Here is a 19527-nt window from a genome sequence, read left to right on the forward strand (position 1 = left end):
GGCCCGGAAGCGCCGGGCTCTTCCCAGGCCTCGCCCCCGTCCCGTCGCCGTGGAGACGCCGCGTCTCCGTTGTTGCCACGTGACCCGCGGAGGGCCGCCATGTTGGATCCGGGGCGGGGCGGGGCGGGCCGGGGGCCGCGGTTCGAGCCCGAGGAAACCAGCGCGGCTTTACGCACAGGATCCACGGGAGGCTGCGGGAGGAGGGGCACGGAGACTGCTGGACTACACCTCCCATCATCCCCAGGCACGATAGTGTAGTAGAAATGTAACCTAAAAGCCATTGTATGTGTCTTAAGCAGCACATAGTACTGTAAGAGCTGCGCATGCCTGGAATGAGCAGGCAGTAACCCTAAGATAAGGTTGCCAAGCAAACCGCTGGCAACCAATCACAAGTGACACGCTGGCTGAGGAATGCAAGCTGAGTGATAAAACTGTAGCGCGGAGGTTGCCCAGGGTCGACTCTGCTTTGAGCGTGAGCTCCTTTGTCGAACTGTTTGCAAACAATAAAGTCGAGTTGGACCCAGCCTGAAGTTGACTCTCCTCTTTGGGGCAAATTGGACTAGCCTCCAGGGGGCGAAACTAGCATTTTGTGCAACAAACTGGCGAGCCAGCCAGGAGTCCCTTGGACCACCCTGGGGTCAAACGACAGAACCGGCAAAGGTGCCTGTGGGGCGCGCCGGACCGCCTTTGAGGTCTGCCACGGCACCAGAGAACGGGGGTCGGGACACCCAGGAGGTTAAAGGCGTGGACTCCATTGATTGAGTCAACCAGGCTGAACGGGTCTGAAGAGACGGCACTAGGGTGCTGGGCAGAGTAAGTACTTGATTTCCCTTCTGTCTTTCTGTTTGAGTTGCCTTCGGAGCGTCTGAGGTTTGTCAGACTCTGTGTAAACGTCTGAGGTTTGTCAGGCTCCGTGTATGGTTTCAAACAGAGGTAGGCACAATGGGGGCGGGTAGCTCCCGTTTAGAAAGCTCTGCCACTCCCTTGGGATGCATGCTAAAGACCTTTAGCAAAGTCAAGCGTCTGAGGTTTGTCAGACTCCGTGTACTAAGATGTCGAAAGGCAAGCTGGTTACACTCTGTCAGTTGGACTGGCCAGCATTTGGAATTAGTTGGCCAGACATAGGATCCTTTGGTGTAAATCTTGTAAATGCTGTATATAAAAATGTGGTGAATAATGGGCAATGGGATCAATTCGCCTATATTGATGGTTGGTTGAATTGGTGCGGAAAGAATCCCCCTTAGTTACAGAAGTGTAAATGTGTAAATGTGTTACTGGCAAAGGACCACAGGGGCAAGAGACCCCGGGTGGTGTCTGAATCAAGTAGTGAGAGATAAATTTGCCTCAGGGAAGGTGAGGTTATCAGCATTTGGATGAGTGCCAACCAAAATCCACTGAAGGCGAGAAAAGGTTGAATATAAAGTTCAATATTGTAACGTCATGATGGTATGCTCCGAGGTGAAGCCCAAAGCCCCTGTTCCCCCCGATTCAAGCCCCACGGAAGGAGCTTGAAGACTGGGAGACCCTGCCCAAGGTGCCCTGAGCTCCCCCCGGTCTGATTCGGCCTGTTAGGTTGGGAGGAGAGGTTGTTGGGGGGGGGGAGGGAGGGGGCCCTCCAGAGACAGTTTGTCTGCCACCGTATCCACGTTTGTTAGAAGAAGCAAAAGCAGTTGAAAAACGTTGCAACTTCTGAAGAAAGAGATTTGTTTGATGACTTAAAGACTGTGGCAAGATCAAGAAACAAAGACAGAGCAAGTTCTTAAAATATCAGGATCTGTGTAAGCTTATCTCTGTCAGCCTGCTCAGATCAGAGCCAAGGGGGACTTGCCTAACCCCCCTTCGCCGTGGCTGGTTTAGCCTTAGCAAGCAGAGAGGCTGGAAGGTGTCTGTGAGGACCTGACAAAAGAGTGAGATTTGCAAAAAAAAACAAGAAAAGCATCACAGCTGGAAAGCTGAGCAGCACTGCTCTGTTCTTATCTGTGGAGGGATCTAGAAGAGGTGTAAGGTTACACCTTCCCCATTCGAACTGATGAAGAGACACAGAGCTTTTGTTAAAAACATCCCTTCTTTATGGCCCAAAGCCTTCTTTGTTAGAGGCACTCTGCACATGGACTGGAACTTTAGACAGTTAAAGACTTGCCATAAAAAGTACTGTGAGGCTTGTCATAGCCTTAAACTCCCGTTGTTGTAGATTGTGTGTTTGTTTGTGATCAGCTCAGTGTACAGTTTGATTTGTGATTTCAACACTCAGATAAAAAGCTGCATTTGACTGAAAGAACTGGGTATATTTAGCCATGAGAAGAGAAGACTGAGAGGAGATCTGATAGCACTCTTCAAGTACTTAAAAGGTTGTCCCAGAGAGGAAGGCCAGGATCTCTTCTCAATCATCCCAGAGTGCAGGACACGGAATAATGGGCTCAAGTGACAGGAAGCTGGACTCCAGCTGAACATCAGGAGAAACGTCCTAACTGTTAGAGCAATACGACAATGGAACCAATTACCTGGGGAGGTGGTGGGCTCTCCCACCCTGGAGGCATTCAAGACGAGGCTGGACAGCCATCTGTCAGGGATGCTCTGATTTGGATTCCTGCACTGAGCAGGGGGTTGGACCGGATGGCCTTGTAAGCCCCTTCCAACCCTACTATTCTATGATTCTATGATTTCCAAGGCTTTGATTTCATTTACCCTAATGAAGCATACAGATACAAATTTCTAGAGATTCATAGACTACAAAGGAAACAGCCTTCAAAAAGTTCAAAGAGAAACTACGAAAGTTAGTTTCCCTTTAAAAAGGGGGCAGCAAATTCTCTTAACTTAAGAGGTGAGAGAGAGAGAGTCCCCCACTCTCCCGTGATACTTCTAAGCCCAGCTGTGTTTCTGAAGCCTAAGAAAGTTCCTGCCCCATGTGTTCCAGCTCTTTCTCAAAATCTGAACTGTTCTGACGTTCCATTTGCTCAGAGGCAAACCTGACACTCTGCCAAAACTCATGCAGTGTGGAGTTGCCGATGCAAAAATGGTGGCTTGGAACTCTTTCCACATATGAGAACGCCCTTCCCTTGATTTTGATGGGCCCTGACCATGCAGTCAGAGGAGCAGTATAATGGTTAGATCTGGTCCACCATGCCCTACGATGCAAAACAAATGTTTTCCAGTCATGGTGTTAGATTTTAATGATATGAAAAAGGTATAAAAGAAGGCAGAAGAAAGTAGCAGACAAAAAGGCTTAAAAAAAGAAAGCTTATCCCAAATGTGTGTCGTTGAAGATCTAAGCAAGCGAGTCTCTGTCAAAGCAATGGCAAACAGCCTAACTTGCAGAGAAAACAAAGAGTTAAAACTGGTGCATGGCACAGAGAATTTGAAACATGATTTGCAGAACAGGCAAGCCAAAAGATAAGTGTGCCTGTTACAAGAGGGAGGCTATAGTAGCCATAAAAAGGGGTGAAGCCCCCGTATGAAGCTTTAACAAAAATATTACCCACTAGAAGTGGACAATTAAAATAAAAAAGGCTTTTCTTAAATTGAAGCAAGCCTTAATATCACCGCCTGCTTTAGCCTTATCAGACCCCAGATCATGAAGTTTTTAGAGCTATGGTGCACATGAGAGCACATAAAAAAGTGCCATTCCTGGAAAAAGGAAAAGGCAATGCTGGCAGCCACCATGGGCGGAGATATAAACAGCAGCTTGAGAGCACAGAAGTGACCGGGGGGGGGGAGGGGGGCAGAAAAGGAAAGGGCCAACCGGGGCTCAATAAATGTGCGTATTGCCGAGAGAAGAGACATTGGAAGAAAGATTGTCCAGAGCTGAAAAAAAAAGAGAAAAGAGACTCACCCTGAAGGCTGCCAAATGCTGGCAGGGTCCTCCAGTGGGGGGGAGTCTAGCTGAAGGGCCACCACCCTACGAACAAATGCTCGGGAGAATCCCAAGGTAAAAGTAAGGGTTGGTGGCGAGGACTGTAAAGCCCTAGTAGATACTGGAGCCACATTTTCTATGATCCCTGTGAAGCCCCCCCGGCCAGAGAAAGTGGAAAGCATGTAACTATAGAAGAAATTAAAGGGGGAAAAAAAAAAAACTAAATTGCCCGTGTGCAAGCCCCTCCTCACGAAGACTGGAAATAACATACTGGAACATGCCTTTGTAGTTTCATCTGCATACCTGGTTGCCCTCTTGGGGCGGGACTTGTTAACAAAACTGCAAGCTAAAATCTTCTTCCGTGATAATCAGATTGTAGTACAGCTGCCAGCAATGCAGGGCTCAAATTATCGAATGGCCCTTCAAGCAATCAAGATTGTGTCAGAGGCCAAAGGGACTGAGATTTTAGAGAATGTTGATCCATGTGTGTGGGCAGACAGAACCCCTGCCCGACCAAATGCATAACACAAATTAAAATCTTCTTTAAAAAGGGAGAGCCCTGTGTGCGTGAGGCAGTATCCTCTGAAAAAAGCCACCTGTGCAGGCTTGAAGCCGCTCATTGAGAAGTTCAAAAATTATGGTTAGCTAATAAAGGGATCATCTCCCTTTAGCACCCCGATTTTGAGTGCTCCCGAGGCAGATAGCACCTCCTTCAGGTTGGACCAAGACCTGAGAACTGTGGCTGACTGCCCTTTGTGCCTCAAAAATGATTCAAAGATGCTTGAGCCCCCAGCTCAAATGAGAAGTCGCCCATGCGCTTACTATCCTTTTCAGAGATTTCAAATTGACTTTTCAGAGTTGCCCCAGACTCATGGCTATCGGTACCTGCTAGTAATGATAAAAGCAATTGACTGCACCGCTCAGACAGTAGCCAAGAACCTGTTAAAAAGTAATCCCTAAGCTCTTGTTACCTAAAGAGAGTGAATCAAATCAGGGGCCCCATTTTGTTGGACAAGTGACGCAAGTAGTGGCCCAGGCATAACAAACTAACTAGAAGCTACACCCCCCTTGGAAACCCCAATCTACAAGTCAAGTTGGGAAGATGAACCGCACCTTAAAGACAATGCTCATTAAAATTTGTTTAAAGATTAAGTTGAAAGGCCACAGGCCTTGCCAATCACCTTGACTCGAGTATGGTGCGCCCCCAAGGGAAGTATTAAATTGACACCTTTTAAACGTTCCACAAGTGCCCACCTCGGATATTACCTATGGCTGATAGCTTAAATGTGAATTTAAAAGTAAAAGTTTTAAGATTCAAGGTTATGTTACTGCTTTGCAGTCTGTTTTGTTTTCACAGGTTTGCGACACCGCACCAATCCTGGCCTTTAGATGCTCCAGTGCATAATCTCAATCCCAGCGATTGGGTGCTAATCCAGTCCTAGAAAGATGAACCACCTACCAAGAAGCAGAAGGGTCTGTTTCAGATCCTACTTACCACTCCCATTGCTATGAAAGTCGCCAAAGAAAAGAAGTGGATTCATCACACTGAATAAAGGCATCACCTGCACCAGAGAGGGTCACACCGGAAGCTGACCCACCTGAAGGTCACCGTTGGAATAATGAACCCCTGAAAGGATTCAAGTAGCTCTACAGAAAGAGGGTGCTCTCGTTTCAAGGGTTCCTGATGAACGGAACAAAACTGAGTTCCAAAAGTTCAAAAAAAAAGTGTTTTTGTTGTCAACATTCTAGTAGCTAGAACAAGGGCGTCCCAGGCCTCACTTGCTGTTTAGAGAAAAGCGTCAATGCCACAGCGATAATAGTTTGCGCCTTTAAGTGCGCAGTCCACCGCTGGACCAAAGAGAGTATAAATTTGAGAAAAGCCTTTTGAGGGGGGAATTGTAGTAAAAATGTAACCTAAAAGCCATTGTATGTGTCTTAAGCAGCACATAGTACTGTAAGAGCTGCGCATGCCTGGAATGAGCAGACAGTAACCCTAAGATAAGGTTGCTAAGCAAACCGCTGGCAACCAATCAAAAGTAACACGCTGGCTGAGGAATGCAAGCTAAGTGATAAAACTGTAGCGCGGAGGTTGCCCAGGGTCGACTCTGCTTTGAGCGTGAGCTCCTTTGTCGAACTGTTTGCAAACAATAAAATCGAGTTGGACCCAGCCTGAAGTTGACTCTCCTCTTTGGGGCAAATTGGACTAGCCTCCAGGGGGCGAAACTAGCATTTTGTGCAACAATAGGGTGCTTCACCCAACGCATTGCTCTAAATCACGGGCACATTTCCGGGAAGGCTTTCTTGACCGCCTTCAATTGGAGAAGGGGGAGGGGGAAAGCACATACGTTAAAAGCCACGCCGGCCAAAGGCGACGTGATGTTGGAGGATCAATGCGTGTTTTGCCTGCTATCGCTGAAATTATATGTGTGTGTATGTAAGGACGGTTTGGTGAGGAGTCTTAGCCCTGACTGGCTGCAGTGCTTTTCCAGTTCTGTAGTTTACTGAAATCCTAAAGGAAATCAACCCTGAGTGCTCATTGGAAGGACAGAGGCTGAAGCTGAAGCTCAAATATTTTGGCCACCTAATTTTGGCGAAGAGAAAACTCTCTGGAAAAGACCCTGATGCTGGGAAAGACTGAAGGAAAAGGAGAAGGGGACGACAGAGGATGAGATGGCTGGATAGCATCACCGATGCAATGAATATGGACTTGAGCACACTCCGGGAGAGAGCGCAGGACAGGGAGGCCTGGCGTGCTACGGTCCATGGGGTCACGAAGAGTCGGACACGACTGAACAACAAAGTTTACTGAAATAAGGGGTTAAGCAATGTTGCCTTGGCCTCTATGTTGTGAAGAGCTACCCGACAGGCTGGCATGGAACAGGTGCAGCTTTTCACCGCATAAGAGTGGCAGCATTTCTCTCTCAGATGTTAAAAAAAAATCTGTCAAGAAAAAAAGGAGGCAAGCCACCCTAAGTTCAAGAACGTTGAGTGTTTTTTTTTGAGCCAATTTAAGCCAGTACAACCTAAAGTGGTATTTGTTGTTGTATCACAACAATCCTTTGTTCCTGGAGGTGAGCGTACATTTTACCGTACAGTCCATTCCCAGCAAGGGTGACGATAAAGTCTATAATAAGACGCCTTTAGTCAACAGAAATAGCAAGAGTTTTAGGACATTAACAGTTGGCCGTGCCTGAGTACACAACTCGGACATACACAACTGTGTCATTAAAGTATCAAAAAAAATTTTTTTAAGTATTATTTGGAACTGTCAAACTTTTTCCTGAGGCTTGATTTAAAGTTTGGTATGATTACTGGCTTGTGATTTTCCAATCAGCCTATGTAACTTTAAAATCCCTGGAATTCACAATACCTAGCTCAAGTCATACAGATCTGGTCACATTTTAATTCTTACATACACATGAAACTCTTCACATTTGCCTCTGTTGAATGTCCTTTTGCTGCTCTCTGCTCAGTTCTTTGATTTTGAAAAATAGCAGTTTTATTAAACTCGGCAAGCTCCTTCCGATTTTGTATCATCTGCAAATGTGATTAAGCATATTGTCATGCAACCTGTCATCTTCCACACTAAGAGGACAATGCAAAGGACTTCTCCAACATGTACTCTGGGCGTCAGCTTATTTAAATGGGGTTTTTATTATGACAATTTACATGTCATATTTATATGAAAGAAATGACAGTAGATATTATAAACAAAAAACATTATGAAAGAAAAAAAGTTACACAATTAGGCCTCCAAGCTATAAAAAGGCTGCAGGCCCAGCTTATACACAAAGAGCTCTGACCAGACCGTAGTGAGACGACATTGAACATTTCATTAACAAAAATATTGGCACCAGCCGTAACATTTTTTTTTAAACTTCATTTACAAGGAATACAGTATTTAAACAGTCATGTACTGCAAAGCTAAAAACACCAGCTGTTAGTCAACTGCAGTTAACCACTTTGAGCGCTGAGGGCACTGGGATTCTCCATTTCAAGTCAAATTTTCCATGCAAGTAAGTTTACTGGTGTGTGTGGGAGGAAACAGAAAGAGAAAAGTGATAAAACAACCCCAAATTTATGTACAACAATGAAGACACTTCCAGTTCTCTCACTCTAAATGGCTGCTTTATGCAATATTTTAAAAAACAAAACACCAACAAGGAAAGAATCTCCACACAGAAAAAATGTGTACACCATCACTTCTGAAGTGTAGTGCAGATTCTGTTGTGAGTGCTCTGATTGGAAAGCGCACATCAGCTTCCCAGTCTGCCTATTCCGACCAAAAAGAGGCATCAACTTCTGCAGCAACTAAGTACACATCCTATATGGAGCCTTAAATGTACACACAGCACATAAAATCCATAAAGTCCTTTCCCTTCAAAATGTAGCCAGTTCATGATCTTTTTTAAAAAATCAAGGTTCAGGACACAAGTTGTACAAGGGTTTTTAAGAGGGACTGACCAAAGTTTTTCAGAAACTTGCTAATGTTGCTGCTTTTAAAGAGGATGAATCAACTAAGAAAAATTATTAAAGGTGCAAAAACTCTAGCTATGTGCCCACCATGGGGGCTCTCATGCACAGTGATGTGCTTGCAGAAGTGCCAAAGTTGCTTCCTTGCTTCTAAGGGCTGTTGCTACCATTGCTCATTGTCAGTGCACTGCTGAGTAAAGGAGACATCAGACAGGTCTCTTGGCAGACCATTGAATCCAAGATTTAAGAATTGGTATGTTGCAGGTGTAGGGGAGCGAGGACAGGGAATCTGAATCAACAGTGAAGGTCAGATTCATAAGGGTCTAATTTTAAGACGGGAACACTCCTAGACTAGGAAATGTCTTGCCAGGCTCACTCAAGGTACATTAAATGGCTTCAGAGCAGACCTGTGAGCTACAACATCATGCACATAATGTTCCATTTTCAGTGGGCCTGCTTTGTGCAATTTGTGTTCCCAAAAAGGAACGGGGAGGAAGGGGCTATGCAAACTGGGCATCTTCCACTGCAGAGGTGAAGTATCTGCACGAGATGGTACAAGGAGATAGGGGTATGTGTGCCTGCTCCTCCCTCACTGGGAAGAGGGCTGGGCACAGTAAACATGTGAAACAACACTGTGGATGCAAACCATCAAGTGCTGCTGCTTGTGAAGGCTCCACTAAGCACAAGCAATGCTGAGTAGATTGCAACCGTTATTCCAAAAGCTTGATCTAACTCCCTCTACCTTTTTAAATAGCAAAAACAAAGGTTCACCTAGGAAATATCTGTAAAAACTTTACTGGACAATGCAGAAAACAAGTGGTAGACCAAAACTGTCCCATTATACAACCAGCCACTTTTAACCTGTGGTGAGTTTTGCCCATGTAACAAAATGGCAAGTTTCAGAAGACCTGCTGTGGAACAGAACTATGAAACTGGCAAATGGCTTAGCCACCACCCCTTGCCCCCAAAGTACTTTTTAATATGTTAGGGACAGAAATACCTTTTTAATTCATATAACTTAAGATGCTGATCAGATTTGCAAAGTCCAAATGTATTAAGAAATGGGAAACAGAAAGAGGCAGAACATTTCTACTGGATCTTGCTTTGCCATCATGTCAAACTTCAGTAGGTCAGTAATATTCAAGAAGAAAGGTATCTGCTTCTTACTTATAAATGACAAGTCAACAGCTATGGCCTATTGGATTTTTCACTGGAATAAGCATTGTTCATTTTGAATAATTTGGCAATGATTTGGTACAAAGCATACCAAACAAAAACAGGGAGTAAAAGCACAACCATGAACCCCACCAGTTCTTGATCCAGCTGTGCTCTTCCGTTGCTCTTTCACCCAGAATATGCACCCAGTACTCGGGGGATGGACGGACACTTTTCTCTGTGTACACAAACATGCATGTGAGATAAGAGAGTAAAATGTTAAGCCACAGATTTGGAAGATACACTGGACTGAGAACTGAAATCAATTTGTAACACACACTGCTCTCCACTACCCCACAATTGTTATGGGCTTGCAACAACCTAATTTATATTTTTCTAGGCTGTTTTAGACATAGCTGTCTAATAATAAGATGCAGATCGGCATATGGGAAGGTAGAACAGTGAAACTGACTATACACAAAGTGCTATCAAGTGCCTACCACACACAGCCATGTCCACACACACACACAGGGCAGAATCCAGCTCATAATAATGTAGACTTCAGTGGGTTGTATCTAATGTTAGTCTAATTTAAGTCCCATTCATTTCAATGGGTCTACTCCAAGTAGGATTAACACTGATACAACCCTATGTTTTCTGATTTCAACAGGAGCCACAAGCGCATGTGACTGGTGGATTGTGGCCCACTCTTCTAACCTTTTGGGTACAGTCTGCCTTTGTTCCTCGCTTGATGGCCTTCATGAATCTTGCATTTGTTACCATTGCTGGGGTCTCTGGAGCACCCAGAGAAGCAGCAAAGGTTTCACCACTACCTTTGTGCACATAACCTCCATCAATTGATTTAAATAAAACTGTTCACTAGTTGATTAAATGTGGGGCTGGAGGAGAACAGACATACAGGTTCAAGAAACTTGGTGCAAGAATTAGATAATGAAGAAGATTGCAAGAGATCCTGGCTGTGTTGTATAGGACTGCAAAATGTAATTCAAGAGAAGATGATGATTTCAATCATCAGAGTAGAAATGGAATTGTATGTGGAACCTGAACTTTAGAGGAGGGGAGAAAGAATGGGGACGTGGGGCAAGGGCACAGACAAGTTTGGGGAACCCTTGACACAACCAAGGGGTAACATTCCCCTTGCTGGACTGGAGGGGTAAAAGTTAAGCCTCTTTCACACAGGTCGGGGAGGGGAGAGGGAAGGGGTTTGATTGCCTCTAGAAAAACACAGAAGTGTAGCAGAGAAAATATAACATTTCTAGTTGGGAAATATAGGCTTGCTAGCAAAATGTAGGACATCTGCAACAACCAACAACACAAGATACCCAACACCATGCCACCACAATCTGTGAACAAAGCCTGTTTAGCCAAAGACCAGTAGCTCAAGAGAATAGATGGACATTTTATCAACAGAGAATTCAAGAAGAAATTAAGACCAGGTCCTTCTACCCTCCCTTTCTACCTTGATTCCTCCAGAATTGCTAGTCTGGATTCTGCAAGTCAAACAGTAGCTAAAAATTCAGCTTTTACACAGCTTTCATTTTTTTTTATTATATTTTAAAAGCCTTTAATCTACATATAATATTGCCGACATCCCATTCCTGAATTTACCCCATAGCCCCATTTCAATTGTATGCAATTGACAAAACACGTCAAGGTGAGAGTTACACCTGTCCTTCACTCTCCCACATTTAAGTACTGAAGTGATGCTGGATAGTCCCCAAACATTTTAAGGATGGGAGGGAGAGAGATGGTTACTTCTTTTATAGCAATGGATATCTGCCAGCTGTTTAAACAGTGACTTATTATTTTTTGTTAATTTATTAATTGTCAGGAAGATGATTATCACTTTCTAGGGGAAAATAGTTCAATTAAACAGTTCTTAAATTGACAATGTAGTAGTGGAAGAAGCCTAGATATGTTCTACAAGTTATACAAAATAAGTTGGCAGGATTCTGGATTGTACCACTTTAGTCTGCATGTAACTGTTTTGAATGCTCCTTCGTGTGAAAAAACCCTCCCTCCATGTATTAAACTAGCACATCAGGGAGAAAAGTTAGCATAGATAAATTTATTACACAGAGGGAAGCCTTTTTATGTAGGGAAGCCTTAAAATATATCTATCCCACTCACCTGCAGTCTTAAGTGGTACAGTCCAGAATTCTGCCACTTCATTTTGCCTAACTTCTGGAGCGGCCTATGTCATGATTCATTCTGGACATTTCTTCTAATGCACAACTAAAATATGACCAATTTAACACTGCTTGATTCTTATTAGCCATGGTGTACCCCTTTTGTCCATACAAGGAGTTTTAAAGCAAAAAAAGGTATAGAACACAAATCATTTTCTAGGTTGCATTGAACAACTTTGAATAAGCCTTGAAATCTCATTGAGTTGTTTGGAGATGGGGTATCTCTTAACTTGAACACAAATATGATCAACTTGCTAAGAGTTCTACAAGCGAACAATTCACACACGCACACAGAGTTACCTGCAAACCACATGTTGCAGGTTTATGGGATCCAGTTCAAGGATATGGGAAATATTCTCTGTAGGGAAATACTGTGACCTATCTCTTGCTTGTAATGATCATATCCTGGCGGCGGTGGGGGGGCTTTAAAATCTGAATCATTGTCTTCAGTTCAATCAGGGCTGTGCTCTTGCTGCCCTCTTTTGTCCTGTATGCCTAAGGATCTTTTCATCCCAAGATTCTCTCCATTTAAAAGTCTCAGAAGCATTTTTCCAATGCAAACGTTTGGTGTGTGCACGCGATATATTAAAATCTGCAGTACAACAAGGAACTCCTGGGATTGGCTCTCTCTATAATTTTTTTCCCCCAGCCACTGTTGCATCTACCAAAGGAGAGGAGATGAAGTGGATATGGAAATCTGTGCAGAGGAATTGCACACTAATATCGTAAAGAGGTTCACCCACCAAAGACGGAGAAGTGAACCTACAACTGACAAAAAGGCAGTCTTTCAAAACAGGCCATCAAAATCTACCCAACATATACGGTAAAAGTACTGTGAAAAACTGAATACAGCAGCAATAGCGTGTGGCGTATGCCATCTCTGAGACACTCTGTATACATTTTTGCACCCTCAGGTTTCTAAGGGCATATCTGCTTGACAAGGGAAGAGGTGCAAACTAAGTCACTGTAGAGTTGGAAAGCCTCTTAAACAACATAAGGAGATCATTACCATGCTTACCTTGCAGTTTGCGAGCAAGAAAATGAAACGACTCCTAAAGCAATAAATGTGATTATTAATTAAAAAAAATTATATGCACTAGGACAAACGCATTCCTGTCAATTTACCAAGTAAATTTACTGATTTGTGGGAAATGCTTTTGACGTTAAACTTGGGGGAGAGGCTAATAGGATGTTCTTTCCAAATTCACTGGAATAGAACAATTTCTGAAAGCATTAGTAAAATAAATGAATAGTGTGCTTCATTTCACATGCAACACAATACTCTCTCCTAAAGAAAATAGCACGCTTTGACTTCCAAGAATTACTGCTCTTCCCATGGCCATCATTACATGAATGATTCATTTCTTTAAAAACAAAAAACGAATAAAACTTTTTTGGGTGGGATTTGAAAAATGGGATCACAAACTGTATTACAGGGTTATATTTCAGTGCTTCACCCTGTGGGTGTGAAAAACTGGACACTTCCAACCACCAATGGTCACCAAACAAGCGAATGTCAGGGAGGTCACTGTGCTGCAATACCTCCTCACCTAACTTCTTACAGAACTTGATCCTGCAGATACTTACAATTTGGCTCCCACATTATAACCATAAAGATATCTACCTTGCCAAGTTTTGTTGTCCTGAAACCCCAATGGGTGTTGCACTGCACCTTCCTGCAAAACAAAATTGCTCTGCCCAGAGTTGTTATTAAATTCATGATGCCGTTGGACAACTTCAGCCTTATGACTTCGGCTAGTTTTGTCTTCACAATCTGGTTTCTCTATTCTTTCTATCCAAACTATGCTGATTTTTTAAAGAGTTCAGCCCATGTCCAATGTGGCAGCATTCATTCCAAATTACTGCTTACCCTAATATGCTCAAAAGGACTGTCTAAGTCTTGCAACAGTGCACCCTGAATACAAAAAGCATCTATTCAAAGTCAAGGACAAGCTGTGTTCTGTAAGCTCAGCAGCATCTGAAAACCACTATGGACATTCAAATTATCCAGTGACATGTGACACTATCCTGCCTCTGGGAGCAACAGTGCAAATTAGACAAGATTACCAGGTAGCAGGGAGAGCGCCAAGAGAGAGATCCCAACAAGAGAGCTGTTCCCTAAGATGTGACTGATGCAAGAATTCCCACCTTTGCTTTTTGCAAAAATAAACTTTGAACCTAGGTGGGATGGAAAAAGGAAGAAATGAAGGTCTGCAGAATCAGAATCTACAAAATGAAGTGGAGAGAGGAGGGACAGCCTGGACCTCAAGCCCATGTTCTGTTTGGCCAAGAGGCCAGTCTCTGTCCCAAGTTCCACTGGAGGAGATAGGAGGGAAGCCCTTGCAAGGAGGCAGGTTAGAACTAGCATACTTAATGCTAGGATGGCTTTCTAAAATCAACAGAAACAAACTAACAGCAACCCGTTTCAAATGACTCCATCAAAATGTCTTTGCACAAGAAGGATCAACTGTGTCTTGTGCAAAAGTGGGACCAGTACACAACCAGTACATAATATCCAACACTCACATGCGGCTTGGGTCAATTTATTTCAGCATAGTTCTACTTGCAAAGTCTCTCCCCCGCCGCTTTCCCTTTCAGTTTGATGTCTCCTAACTACTGAAAGATTCAGGAGCATTTATACTACAAACCTAAACCAATCATGACCTCCAAGGATTATTTATCTGAAGAGCGAAGGCAGCCTTCCCCAACTGAACTTCAGATGTGTTGGACTACAATTCCCATAATCCTCCAGCCAGCACAGAGTTGTAGTGCAACACATCTGGAGAGCACCGCGTTAAGGAAGGCAAAGCAAGGGGTTTCAAAGTGAATTCTGAATACTTCTCTCAAACACGGTTTCCCAAGTCCCTCGGGCAAAACCAGGACAAGTCTGTTTTAAGCGAATTCCCTTAATTCCATTTGAGCAACCTGACTGCTGGAAATACTCCAAAGGTACCTCTGTGGCACAAATGCTCATGACACACTACTAATCCAGCACTAACACCCACCAGTCTGGACAGCTGTAAAAGGCAACAACGCCTGATACCCAAACTAAGGATATGAAATGCATATGGCTACACAAGACCTAGAATCACACAGCCAGTATTAGAGAAAAGAGCTCTTTCTTCTCAGGAAGGCGTTTTACTCCTGCCTACATTTTCAAGTGCCCACATCTTCTAAAAATCAAGTGGCTGTTGCATTTGTCAAGTAACCGAGCGGCTTGCTCTAATGCAAATGGAAAGAGAAAAAAAGGCCATGTTGTTGCATCACACACGAAAAAGGAAGAACAAAGCAGTGCTTTAAAGAATGATGTCTGCATTTCTGTGGCTTTTCAACTATGTTATTATAATAGATGTCTGCTAACAAAGTTATACGATATAACCAGGGAGCTTTGCTTCATTGACTACCAAAAAAAACTGCTTAGGGAAGCAATTTTTTTTTAAGGTCTAAGGGCTTTAGAATTCTAATGGTGGAGGGTATATACATTGCTAGAACATACACGAATATGATTCATGGAGCTGCTCCTGCAGTCCTATACAGGGTGTAAAAATGGAGAGAGAGAGAGAGAGACTTCCAAGGCCAGAAAGATTTGGGGAATCCAAGGTTTTCTTGCGAGGTATTTTGTACAGGCCTATCGCCAGCTTTAAAATCACAATAAAAATCAGAAGTGCTAAGCGACAAACATCTAAAAAATGCAACATGGTGTTGGGGGCTAAGGGATGGCCAAGGGAAGGAGAACTCTCACCTCAATGCCTGGTGCAGCCATTGCCAGCAACAGACCTGGCACCAGAATAAAGTCCAAAACCCAGCATTGAAAGAGAGAGAGAGGGAGAGAGAAAGAGAGATGACCAAGATGACCATTTAAGATTTCATAGACTATGCTTCCAGCCATCCATATGCTATATTGTGTACACACACACACACACACACAGAGAGAAAGGAATATCCCAAGTCTGCAACATAGCTTAAAGAATGAAGTGGGAAACAAGAAGACAAGTCACATTGTTGTTTGACTGTCTATTAATGGGCAGAGAAGCTATTTTGGAGTAGAGGGCATGCACTCACACCCAGTGTCATGCTGCCTGTCTCCAGGAGCAGGAATACCTTGGGGATCATGCACTTTCCCCCAGAAATGTCCTGTTTTAGAAATCAGTTGGTCAAGTGACAACTATTAAAATGCACATTAAAAACACGAAGGGGCCTACTGGCCAGCAACCACTGTTAAAATCTGCTAGAATATCCAGACTGATAAGTAAAATTGATCTCTCGCTCGCTCGCTCGCTCTCTCTCTCTCACACACACGCACACACACACAAACACACTTCCTGAAACAGAAAACCTCCCAGAAGGAAAAAAAAACACCCGGCTCCATTTGCATACTTCAATTTGAAGTAGATACTAAGAGCACAGAAAGGGTTTTCAAAGTGACCAGTTCCTGATGTCTCTTGAAAAAGGTCTGCTGCAAAACCTGGCCTCTTCACAGCTAAAATTGTATTTCTTCCCAAGAGGCATTGTACATGAAGCCCATCAAATGAATGAACACATTAAAAAGAAGAGCCTTGTTTCGAACTCACCGCTAGCATGGGTTCAAATTGGCAAAAGCTCATTATAGTTTACACTTCTTACTGTACAAAACACTTTTAAAAGATGTTTATTGGGGGGAACGGCGAATCAAAAGATGGTGCAAGAGCTTTTCTTCCATGGTACTTCCTCCACCTTTATCCAGTGTGGTAATCCTCAGGGTCAATCAAGGCTGCTTTTCAGGAAGGTGATTACTAAAATGAACTATGGTAAGTTAACCTACAAGTCACAAAATGCAACAGTAAAGATAGTTTTTCTTAAAATTGCATGTTAAATTGTAATCTAAGTTGTGAACATTTAAATATAATATATATCTCCTATGAAAAAGTTGGAGCACAAGTGCTTCTGTACCCCCCACCCCTTTCCCACACTTGCTTCCCCCCCCCATTCAGATTTTGGGCCCTGACCAACCTGGAATGCTTTCTCTCAACCCCCTCACTCCCACCCCCACCAATCTGTATGCACGCAGGAATATAAAGTCAAAAATATACAAATCTCTCGTTTACTACAAGGTCTGCATGTGGGTGAAGTTCTTCAGGCTGTGGAACTGGATGAAGTGCGGTGGGGGTGGGGGAGAGAATCAGAACAGGGAATTTACAGTAATTATTTTCAAAAAAGAGTTCTCCCAAAACCTGGTCACTTCATGGAGGGGGGAGCAGGGAGAGAGAGAAAAATTACTCAAAACTGCAGGACTGGTGAAATTCTGACTGCTAAAAAGTGATACTGTAGTGGAGAGTTTTCTAGGAAAAATAAAACACCTTTTAATAACTGGCCCGCTGGTATGAGCTACCGTGGAATAAATTAGCACAAAAATGGAAGTCTTATAACTGTTCACTGTTACAGACGTAATCAACGAGGTCAGTCACTCGCAAGAGTTCATCCTCATCTTCCTCTGGCCCTACCACCTCCTGGCCGCCACTTGTCCCATTGGCTGCCAAGCTGGCATTGGCTGTGCTGTCCTTGGGGGTAGGAGTCTTCTCGCTAGACTTGCCAATCAAGTTCTCAATAGTTTTCCCAGGGCTCTGTCCATTGGTGGATGGCAAATCCACCAGGCTGTAGTCCAACGGGCTTTCTACCTTCCCAACATTATCGAAGTCATCTTCGTCATCGCTTTCTATCCGGTAGCAGGGCTTCTTGGGCATGTCCTGTGGGACGTGGGGTGTCAAGGGCTTGCTGGCAGGCGAGGGCTTGCTCGTGTCGTCATTGGTATTGCCACAATTGTCTTCGTCGTCTGTTTCAATCCGATTCAGACGCTTTCGGATGGGCCGCTCTTCCTCGTCCCCCCCCTCGCCTTCCGAGTACTCATCCATGCTGTGACTGCGTTTCCGAACCGACGTCTTTGACACCTTGGCTGCTTTGTCATCTTCAGAGTTCTTAGCCGCGTAGCTCTCTGGAACAAGCATCAGACTTAAAGCCATTAGCAAAATCTCAAGGCAAACAACAGCTACAATTGCTCTTCTGTTTTTTCTTTTTACACAGTACACTCCACATGCATCACAGAGCCAGTTGCTTATACTGGAAGAAAACTAGTGACCACCAGAAAATACAGTTAAATACAAAAGAAAACTGGTGGCCACCTGTCAACTATCAAAGCTATTTGTTAAGCTGCCCATCATGCATTTGCATAGTATCCCTTTGAAAGGACAGTATTGCAATCTTATCATGTATCCCTGCGTCCTTTCCCATAAAACCTGTCCCAGAGCACCCTTGTGCAGCTCTCTAAAAGTGGCTCACTTATGTCCTAAAAATGGAGACCCAACATAAGAAGACCTGTGCTGGATCAAACCAAGGGTTTATCTGGTCCAACAGTCTGTTCATACGGTAGCCAACCAGATGCTCCAATGGGAAGCCAACGAAAGCAGGACATGTGCAATATGTCCTGCTTGTGCTCCCCAGCAACTGGTATGAAACACAGAATTGATCACTCTGTGGTTTCAGTTTCTACAGGCACATTTTCAATCAATCAATCAATCAATCTCGCAGCAAATTACTAGAAACTGTACTGGTTTCGAATCTTTGTTATACCCAGATGTGCAAAATTTTAAGGGTCTATGAAGTTCTTATTTATAAAAGACTTTATACTTCTGGAGGGACCATAACATACATGAAAAACTGGGACACGGACCTCAGCAGGGAGATCCTCAAAGTCAACCGGACCAATATTTGGCCCACTAAGGCCATCTCACACAGTAATCCTAGGCTTATTTACTCAGAATGAAGTCCCTCTGAGTTCAATGAGAACCCATGTTTGGCCAAGGTTTGAGATCTGTTTGTTTTTAATAGAAAAAACAAATGCATAAGAGATACATCTCCTCAGAGGAGTGGATGCCAGATGTTTTACCAACATGGACTCTACAGACACATGACCTGATAAGCCATTTCCTCTATGGAGGGAATAGGTTGTTCTGATGAGTCACTGACCTGCAGCTGACATGTTATATTTGCACCTGTTGTATTGGAAATTCCAAGATACATTGCCTATTCTGTGTTTTTCTTTTGTGTGTCTTTTCTTAAGCTTTTTTTCTTCTTTTTAATTTATTTGTTCCCTCTTTATAATTCATTTTGTATTGGAGGTTTTGCAATACATTAAAAAATCTAAATAAAGGGGGGGATGGAAACCCCCAAGTTATGGAGGAAATCAGATAAGCTGTGGCCATAGCGCAACCCCCACCCCCACCTAGAGTACAGACAACTACCAGATATTTCAGGGTAAACATGCAAATAATCAGTTGATGTGATTCAGAAGAAAGAAGTTTCCATGATCCCCCTTTTTCTAACAGTTATATGAATTTGCATCCCAGTTCGGGTGCTTTCAAGTTAAAATGTTCCATGCTGGTATAAAAAGTTAACAAATCACCCCAAGCTGCTCAGCCCCCAAACCTCAGCCCAAACAAAATTGTCCTTTAAGAACTAATGTGGAGTAGTATTTAAGAGATGGAGCTGTGAGACAGGAACACTCCAGTTAAAATTTCATCTCAGCCACCAATGCATCAACTAGCCCTGCTCAAGCCACGATCTAAGTCAGTGTTCCTAATCATATAGTTGTCACCCTTCATGCACTCTCAAAAATATTTGTTAACCACTTTCAAATTCTTAGTATTCATTAAGTGTAGGAGCCTCTGAATACAATTGCCATATTTACAGCTGCCAAGTTAATTACTAATTCTGTATCAGATGTTGCAAACTTTGCAGATACTCAAACAAACCCCATTGTAGGGCGCACTTAAGGGACACCTGGGCCCAAGCTGTAAAGGGCTTTGC

General features: G+C 43.5%; 1 protein-coding gene across 1 annotated transcript in view; it reads right to left on the reverse strand.

Annotated features, from left to right (window-relative positions):
- Positions 1–11325: 11325 nt before the first annotated feature.
- The window catches only part of RSF1 (remodeling and spacing factor 1), a 71737-nt gene continuing 63535 nt past the window's right edge, over positions 11326–19527 (reverse strand). Inside the window, exon 16 of the mRNA XM_084842480.1 lies at positions 11326–17656. Within this exon, the coding sequence (XP_084698606.1) occupies positions 17088–17656 (569 nt within the window). The 3' untranslated portion in view covers positions 11326–17087. The remainder of the gene's footprint in view (positions 17657–19527) is intronic.

This window comes from Heloderma suspectum, chromosome 3 (genome assembly GCF_057233095.1).
Source record: "Heloderma suspectum isolate Gila_16-S chromosome 3, 16-S_ref, whole genome shotgun sequence".
NCBI classification, from domain to species: Eukaryota; Metazoa; Chordata; class Lepidosauria; order Squamata; family Helodermatidae; genus Heloderma; species Heloderma suspectum.